This window comes from Alligator sinensis, unplaced genomic scaffold, assembly GCF_000455745.1.
Source record: "Alligator sinensis unplaced genomic scaffold, ASM45574v1 scaffold1378_1, whole genome shotgun sequence".
Classification (NCBI taxonomy): Eukaryota; Metazoa; Chordata; order Crocodylia; family Alligatoridae; genus Alligator; species Alligator sinensis.
Window position 1 is genome coordinate 104,285 of NW_005842781.1, and position 9,625 is coordinate 113,909.

Sequence of the window (9,625 nt, forward strand, 5' to 3'; positions counted from 1 at the left end):
TGCAGTTTCCCCTGGAGGGAACATTTGATTTAAGTAAAATCCTTCATCTCCGCGGAGCCCTTGAGTCAAGAAAAACTAAAACACCACAGACTCCGTGGGACACATTTTTTGATTGGTACGCAGAAGCTTCCAAAAGACGTCAAGAATCTCAAGTTCGGAGCCTTAAGGACTCCCAAGAAAAACTAGAATTTCAGATAAAATAATTCAAACAGAAAAATGCACCAATAGGGGATCCCCCATCAACAGCATCATCAGCACCAATACAACTTTATCCACAATTGACTGAGAATGAATCTGTAGAAGACATAATTGATTTTTTCAGTGTGCCACCCCCATACCTGTCCAGGCACAATCTGAACCCGAGGAAGTTCAAAGTAACCAAACAGATTCTTCCTGCGGAATCAGCCCACCCCATCAGGAAACCATCACTCAACGACCATCACCTGCCCCCGGGGCATGCCCACGGCCACCGGAGACATGGCATGTGTATCCTGAAGCCTCGACCTCCTCTTATTTAAGGTCCGGCACCCAATATGGTCCAGTTCCACCTTTAAAAATGAAAAAGACTCGTCTTATGCCTTTACGCCAACTCCCAGGGCAGGGGCCAAATGGGGAAACTACAGTCACAGTCCATGCCCCCTGGACCCCAGGAGATCTCCTAAACCTTGTTAAACAATTCCCCAATATCAGGGAAGAACCCCAGAAGTTTAGAGATTAATTGGAAACTGTAATCAATTGTTATGAGCCAACATGGGCAGGTTTAAACCAATTAATGAGAAGTGTTCTGCCCTCCGAAGTCCGTAACCGCCTCATCGCACAGGCTAATTGGCCTCCTCAAGGCCCCGGAATGGGAGGTCTCTTAGTAGGTGCCCGAGAACGCCTTCTTGAGGCCGTGCTTAAAATCTGCCCCAGGAAAACTGACTGGGCCAAAATAAATAACTGTAAGCAAAACAAAGGAGAATCCCCAGCAGACTACGTGGATTGCTTGAAACTCGTATTTGAAAGACATTCTGGCATTGAAGATGCAGCTGAAACTGCCCCAGAAGCAGTTGCCACCGCTTTTGTCGAAGGACTTCTTTCTAAAGTCCAGGAACAGCTGCGTATAATTGCTGTAGGTTGGCAAACTAAGACACTTACACCAGAGCTAGTCACCATTGCTAATCACTGTGCAGCCTGCCAAGAAAAGAAAAAGGAATCCACGGAAACTAAGCTAATGTCTTTAGAAATACAAACTTGAGGCAGAGGTAGAAGCCGAGGTTTCCATCAAGGACAATTCAGAGGCAGGGGACGTGGTCGTGGGATGGGACGAGGAGAATTTCAGTCCCAAAATAATGACAGTTGTTATTATTTTGGCCAACCAGGACACTGAAAGACTCAATGTCCTCACCGGCCTGGCCAGCCGGGGATGACCTTTAACCAGCCACCACCTCCTCTCGCTCAATTTTCCATCTCAAATCAAGAAGCCTCCTGTTTGGACAGCCTGAGGAATGATATCATCACAGCCAAAGACTCAATGTCCTCACCGGCCTGGCCAGCCGGGGATGACCTTTAACCAGCCACCACCTCCTCTCGCTCAATTTTCCATCTCAAATCAAGAAGCCTCCTGTTTGGACAGCCTGAGGAATGATATCATCACAGCCCTGCTTCTCTCACTTAATCAAGAGGATCCCTTCGTTTCCTGTTTAATAAATAGCACTCCTACAAAATGTTTAGTAAACACCGGCACAAGTTGCTCTACTCTCTGAGCTGAAGAATTTTCTACAGCCCCCTCTCCTCTGCTATTGTAAATGCTGTAGGATTTTGGTCAAATCAGACTTTTTCCCAATGTCTTCCTCTCTCAGGAGAGAGTTTGTGCTCTCTCCTGAGAGCTGGGCCAGACGGTTCTCTTTTGCCACCATCTGGCCCAATGTCCCAAGCTTCTCCCACCTCAAGGAGGCTCTTAAACACTTAGGGGATTTTTACAGGTGGTATGGGATGTGGTGCTGAGTCACACTAATTAAAAGTGCCTGGACATCACATGTATCAGCATCCCTACAGTGAAAAAATGGCCTTGGAGTGCTTTGAACTGAAGCTCATCGAACCCGTTTTACTTCAAAGTGCCATGCTGCCGTTTTTTCAGTGTGGAACAACACGGCAATGCTAATACACGTGATGTGGAAGGCTGCCAGAACACATCAATTTTCGTGCTCCAGCAGACTCGATTAAACACACTGGATTTATAGTGTGTTGGAGCAGGCTCTGCTTACATGTATATGAACCCTTAATGACTGGCCAAGATCCCTGATCAGGGATGGGCTGAGAGAAGCCTTGTCCCTGGAAGTCAAAGCATAGGGACAGAGCAGCATTCATGGTACAGCAACATCTATAACAATGTTCCCGTCTAATCCAGGGCTCCAAGAGAGATGCCCCAGCTCACTGCTGGTGCCCAACCCTGTGAAGAGCTGAATATCCTCTGCTCCAATGGAAGCACACAAAAACTGCAGGCCCTCAGCACCACTGGAGCTCACTCCCACCATCACCTCAATCACAGAATCACTTCCTGGAGGGAGAGATCCCTGAGAGACCTTTGAGCTGAGCCCAGATTCTTCCCAACCAGAGAAACGAGGGGAGGGGATGAGCAGGAGCCAGTCATGGTCTCTGGTTCACAGATTGTCCCAGGGGATGTTCTGACCAACTCCAGTTGAATGTGGTCCCTTGGGAGGGGAGTACCCTGATCTACCCCAGCACAATCTCTGCCCTGACACCCACCCCAGAATAGCAGGTGGCAGCTTGCACAGGTGCTGGTTACATTGCTCTGTGCTAGCTGAGCCCTACCTGTGCCCAGGCACTGCTCACCTGTGCAGTCAGGGCCAGCTCCAGCCTGTCTGCTGCATCTGCACAAAGGGGCTGGAGCAGAGGGAGGGTCTTTGTCCAGTTCTGCCTCCCTTGCACTCATGAGTGACCCCCACAGGGGCAGCCCCACTGCCTTCTAGGGCTGGCGGTGGGAGGCCAGCACAGGGCAGGTGCTGTAGAGGCCCTAACCGTGGACTGGGGATCCGATCCTGCCTTCTGCACCCAGGCAACATTCCTCCTGAAGCCAGCACTGGTTGTATGTAGCCCAGGAGCAAGTTTGTCAGTGAGGATTAAGGCTACTGACTGATCTGTTTTTATTTTCTCTCCCTCTGTTCTTCCCCGGGACTCTGCCAGAACTGGGTAAGTCCTCATTTTGGTCTCTGCAATGTCTTGCTCATCAATCTATGTCTCTTGGGAGTTGTACATGTTTGTCTGAACTCTGCTTTGTGTCTTTTTCAGCACTCACCAGAGCCCAAAGACATGCAGGTGAGTGAGGCCACCATTTCCTCAGGGCCACCTGGCCCCGGCTCCCCCCACTGCCTCTTGACTCCCAGGGGTGCTGCCTAGCAGATCACACATGCAAGGAGACAGACCATTCCCCAGAGCCTACAGGGGTCCTGCAGGAAGCCCTGAGGCCATCAGATCCTGGTACATCTGACCCTGGTACATCCCTGGCAGCTCTGCTGCCTCCTGCTAGTGAGGTGCTGAGCTGGTCCCTGCTGACCCCAGCCCTGGCTGTGTCTGCTGGATACGCTCCTCTCTCCGTGTGTGATGCCGTGGCAGGTACCAGATGGAGGACAGGGGAGATCTAGACACCCCGAGGAGTTGCTGGGGTGAGGAACAGGGCATCCAAGCCTTGCCTGCCAGAACTTGTAAGGTCCCCTCCATGGGAGAGAGGAGCTGTGTCTCTTCTTCAGGACCCAGAGCCCTGGCTCTCCCTGCTCAGCTGCCAGGGGTCTGGCTGCATCCTGGAGAAGGAAGCAGGGAAGGGGCAGGCTGCTGTGTGAGCCCTTGCAGTCAGGACCGGCACACAAGTTTTTGGGGCCCCCTGTAAGTTATAGTTCTGAGGGCTCCTGATCCATCGAAAAATCAAAAATGTGGGCCGGGGCTGGGGTGGAAGCAGGACTGGGAAATCCTCCTCCCTGCCTGCATTGAGCTCTTTAAACATGGCGCAGGTGCGGGGTGGGGGAGAGCGGGGCACAGCCCCTTGACTGCAGGGCCCCCTCTGGCCACTGGCTCCATAGGTTAGGATGGGCCGGCTCTGCCTGCAGTGCACAGGACACTGCAGCAGCACAAACTCCACGTCAGACTCCTGCCAGGAGCTGGCACCATGACTGTGTGGTGTGAGAAGCGAGGTGCTGCTCAGTATCAGGGTGGGTGGCAGGATCTGACCCTCAGTGCGTGGCTGTTTGTCCAGCAGTGCAAGGAGATCCCAGCTGAGACCAGGCCCTGCTATGCTTAGAGCTGCAGGGACAAGGGGTGGGAGATGACCCCTGCCCTGCCTGGTGGGTACTAATCTAAAGGACAAGAACAGCCCGTGACCCCCTCTTTCCAGCCAAGGCTCAGGGAGCTCTGGAGACCTGCCCAGGGTCAAACAGGGCATCCTGGCTGCAAGGTGTGGGTCCCACCCCCTGGGTCTCAGCACGTAGCCTGAGCACACCCATCCTGGTACCGTGATGGGGTGGGGAGAGGGAATGGCAGTGGGCTGTCCGCTGCTCTCTCCCTCTGCTCTCTGCTCTGCCCATTTCCTAAGTGCCTGAGAAGCAGCTGAGGGGATTTCTTCCCTCCATGTCTGGATCAGAGCATCCAGCAGGTATCACACTAGGTCCGCCCCAGGCCAGGCTGGGCAGGGACAAGCAAGCACACTGAGATGCTGTCTTCTTCCCAGCCTAGACCAAGCCAAAGACAATACCCTCTGTGTCTCTCTCAGGCTACAGGGGCAGGGGAGGGGGTCTGCATTATTACTAACAGAGAATCCCCACCGAGCCCAGAGCTACCACAGGGATTGCCTTGGCTCCATCCTGTCCATGGGGTCCTGAGCGCTGGTGGATGAGGCAGCAGAAGGCCAGTCCATGGTTCCTGTTCCCAGGTCCTTTCCAGACACACTCAGCCCCTAGGATGTGCTGCCCCTGGGCTGCTTCTCCCAGCCATGCTGCCAGTGTGTCCCTCCCTGCCTGCTGCTTCCTCCTGGCACCTCTGGGCTCTCTCTCCCTGGCACGCACCCCTCCCCAGCTGCAGCCCAGTCTGTGCTCAGCTGTTCCCTTTGCCTGTCTATGGCAGCTCTTGCTCAGGTCTCTGCCCTGCTTGGGCTTTGGGCTGTGGCTTCTGCCACTTCAACTCCCTCCCTTCAGGAGGAGGCTTCATGGCTTCTTCCCTGAGGTAGCAGGGAGGGCAGCAGCAGCCTCAGCCAGGCCTGGGGTTGCCCAGAGAGCACAGACACCAGCCAGGCACCAGCTCCTCCAAGCAGCAACAGACATGCACCCAGCTGGCAGGTCCCGGACTGTCTCCCTGTAGTTGTTCTCTGTCCGCAATGGTGCAAACCAGCAGCCAGTCCATTCCCAGCCCCGACAGAGGTGACCCCAGACAGCTGCTCTTACCCGGAGCTGGGAGAGCCAGGTCTGGGTGTGGAAGGGTTAATCCCTCAGGTTTGGGCCTTTGATGACCCGGGTCAGCTGTGTGGCATGGCCTGGAGACTCTCACCTACAGCAGGCTGTGCAGGGAAACCTGTCATGTCCCGCTCCTCACATCCATGCACACGCCCAGTCCCCTGTGCCTCCTCCTCTGGAACCTCTTACTGAGTTTCTCGCTACACTATCCCCATGCCTTTTTATTTATGCACTCCCCAACAATGACCCCACCAAGGCCGAGGTCTTCCTGGTCAACCTCCTCCTGGCCCTGGTCCTGGCCATGCCCTTGACCAGAAAGGAGGCTCTGGCTGGGAGGGTCCCTGAGGAATGTGGTGCTGCTTTCCTTTTCCTGATCCATTCCTGTCTCTGAGCAGACTGCCGCTGGGCAGTGTCAGCTGGCTCCTTGGACACATTTGAGGGCTGGTGGGTGCTGTCTGGTGTGCTGTACTCTGTGTCCCCACTTGGTACACTTGTTATGAACCTTTGACTCCCATCCCTGTTTTTCATCCTTTGCCCCAATAATTCAGTTGCCCCCTTTTTCTGTAGCCTCCCTGCTTAAGGGAGGCTAACACATGACTTGGTGGGCTAGGCCCACACTTTTAAAGGTGGACAAATAGGCATGCACATGCCCAGCCGTGCAGAGCTGTCACCATCCCTGTGTGGGTCAGATGAGCTTGGAGCCAGGATGACCATTGGGGAGGGCCTGTCTTGTGCCAGTTTGCAGCCAGACTGGGATGTGAGAGCCCAGCCCTGCAGGGATCCCTCAACCCTGCCCTGGTTCTGCCTCTGACTGGATGTTGAAACCAAGGCAGGTTGAAGACACAGGTGTTTCTAAACCAGTTTCTGGGAGCATTATACATGCAGGGGAAGTGCAGATGGAGCTGGAGCAGGTCTGTGCAGCTTGTGGTTCCCAAGGACCCAACTGCTCTGGGCAGAGAGGTCAGGTTGAAGCTGAGTCTCCATTTTCAACTTAATTGTTGGGGTGCCCTTCTACCTGCCCTCCCCCCACAGTGACCCCAGCTGCATGCACAGCCCTCCCCTGGGCTGGGCTGGACCGTGAGGGAGGAGCTGGCAGTGGGGTGCCCTGGCTGCAGCTCTGTGTCCTCAGGGCTGGGGACATGGAGGGTCCCAGCTGGGGCAGAGCAGCTCAGCCTGGGGTGGGCAGGGACAGGCACCAACCTGCTGTGAGCAGCAAACCAAGTGAACCAGACCCCAGGGACCCCCTGGGCCCTGCCCTCTCTTCTCATCCCTGCCACCCCCTTCTCCCAGTGCAGGCTGCTCTCGGGGCCCCTCTGCTCCCCCTGTCATCTCCCACCCCAATCCCTGCCAGATCCATCCCTCTCGGCCTCACTGCCTGCCCCTCCTCACCCCTTTCCCAGTAGACACCATCTCATGGGTTTGGAGACTGCTCATCTTGTCCCCTCTCCCCCACAGCTGTTCCCCCAGGGCAGAGCAGCCCAGCTGGGGGGGGTGAGGGGGCAGGGCAGGGACCTGCTGTCATGACGTCTTCTCGTGCCCCTCTCCCTTCCCAGACTTGACCTCCCCCACCCCCTGGCACCTGCCCCTCTCCTCCGCCACTCTGCCCCAGGGGATAAAAAGGCCGGTGGGGACGTGTTGTTCTGCCCTTGGAGCTGTTTCCTGTTCTCCCCATTTCCCTTTGGAGCGATGGTGATTTCACAGACAGGGACTGACCAGCTATTCCTGGGATGCAGCAAATTCCCTGTGATCCTGGGGACCTGCCTGCCCCGGCCCTGACCTGTGACTTTCTCCCCAGTGGATGTGACCCTGGACCCAAACACGGCACATCCCAAACTTGTCCTGTCTGAGAATCAGAAACGTGTGAGACACAGACACACGACAGGATCTGCCTGGCATCCGTGAGAGATTTGATCCTTCTCCCAGTGTCCTGGGCTCTGAGGAGTTCACGGGCGGGAGGCACTACTGGGAGGTGGAGGTGGGAGATAAGACGAGCTGGGACCTGGGTGTGTGCAGGGAGTCTGTGCGCAGGAAGGGACAGGTCACACTGTCACCCAACAATGGATACTGGACTGTGTGGCTGCGGGATGGGAGATATATGGCCAACACCACCCCCAGGACCTCCCTCCCCGTGCATGTGCAGCCGAGGCGGGGGGGGGTTTTCCTGGACTATGAGTTGGGCGAGGTCTCGTTTTACAGCGTGACCGACAGGTCCCATCTCTTCACTTTCACCTGCACCTTCTCTGGGACCCTGTGCCCTTTCTTCAGCCCTTGTGACAATGACGGGAGCACCAATGCAGCTCCCCTGATCCTGGTCCCAGCCCAGCTCTGAGGGAATCCCCATCACTGCCATGACTCATGCACAGACTGTCCCCTCTCTGCCCGGCCAGATTGCCAGCCCCTCGGGTGCCCCCAGGTGGGGGTGGGTGGCGGGGCAGAGCTGGGGTCTCCCAGTCACAGGACATGTTTCTGCCTGGATCCTGCTTCTGGCCTGGACCCCAGGGTGCATTTCCCAACCCCCACACTCACACCCTGCCTGCTGGAAGGGACCATCTCTAAATTCTCATCCTTCACGTACAGATCACTGCTGTCCCCAGGGATTTATCACTTTACTGCTTTGCCTCTCTCAACTTCCAGTCCCTGTCTTTTATATTAAATAAAACCTCTGTGTTATACAGCCTGCTCTGCACATCCTTCCATAGGATCGCATGAGATGACCTTTTGCTCCTGAAAGCTGATGCATCTCAGATTCAGTGAGTCCGGTGGTGCTCAACCTTTCTGGTGTGTGACTCCTGGGTCACGCATCACATCTGGGTCTGAGTGTCTTGTTGGACTGGGCAAATAGCCCAACACTCAGCACATGTAACATGATGCCTGAGCATGCTGGGTACAGGAGTGCCTGGGAGGTGCAGGGTGGGGGGGTGTCAGGTGGGGACAGCATCACTGGCTGTGCCACTGGCAATGCAGCAGCTTTTATTTTTTCACCTCCTGCCCCTGAGGTTGGAGCCCAGAGCAGATGCCCCAGTCCTCCACTTGTTTCTGCTACTACATGGGACTCCCCTCAGGTCCAAAAATTCCCCCATAGCCCAATTTCTGGACCTGTGGGGATGGATGACTTGGCTCTGCAGGCGAGATCTGGCCCACGAGTCTGCATCTATAAGGTGCATCTCTATCCTGCCTCCTGCCTCACTTCAGACTAACACAAGGAACTGCCTTTCTGCAGCAACCCTTCACTCGACCAGCACTCCACCTTGATCTGCCTACCAGGTTGGTCATGGCTTTGTTCTTGGTTTCCTTTATCTTGGTAAAATAAGCAGACCTCTCCTCCCCATCCTCCACCCAGGGGTCCCAGGCCAGGTAGACCTTCTTCCTGGCTTGTTACCTGTATCAGGCCCTGATCTGGTTTTCAATGGCCTTCCTCACCTCCCAACCCCAAGGCGCTGGCTTGTGTAGACTCTGCAACTTTTGATTTAGGTGTTCTTTTTGCTTTCTCCGGATCCAGATTCACCTCCTGGCCTTTCCCCATGCCCTCTCCCTGGTCACTTCTGGGTTGAGCTCCACCAGAAAAGGAGCAACTGGGAAATCAGTGTCAGAAGCACCAGGATAAAGTCAAGCTGTTCTTCATGGAGGGTGGAGAAGTCGTCTGTGTGATCTGCACAGAGTCCCAGGCTCACTGCAGTCACACAGGGCTTCCCATCACGGAGGCTGCCAGCCATTACAAGGTAGGAAACACCACTGATCTGGGAAAATCCAATGAGGCACAAGTGGTCTGTTGAAAGTGTGATACAACACACCCAGGTATACAGAGCAGTGGCAGGGGCCAAGCTGGACATGAGCAAAAGCATCTGCCCAGTGCTAGGTGAAGTCGAGGACCTGTCATTGCATTTGCTCCTTTCCTGGTTTCAACTTCTGCTGCTTAATCTTCACCACCATGTTTCTCAGGTGGGTGTTGGGCCAGAAGCTCCCTCTCAGGACCCCTGCTCTGCACCTGGTACAGGGGACGGTGTCACCTGGGACATGGGCATGTTCCTCGCAGTGCTGGGTGATGCCAACTTGGCAGAAGTTGTCCTCACTCTATGGTCATTGGCTCCATCAGGAGCTCAGGGCAGATGGACAGGTGGTCTCCTGCCCTGTGTCTCATCCTGGAGCTGAGCTCCTGTCTTCTGCTGACTTTTCCCCCCATATTTGGG

The 9,625-nt window shown here is 55.2% G+C and overlaps 1 protein-coding gene across 1 annotated transcript; it reads left to right on the plus strand.

The window, feature by feature from the left end:
- Positions 1-5,362: 5,362 nt before the first annotated feature.
- LOC112552126 (erythroid membrane-associated protein-like) lies at positions 5,363-7,767 on the plus strand. The gene is given in 3 exon segments (XM_025216994.1): positions 5,363-5,405; positions 7,234-7,306; positions 7,308-7,767. Coding segments are annotated over 3 exon segments (576 nt in total).
- Positions 7,768-9,625: the final 1,858 nt, after the last annotated feature.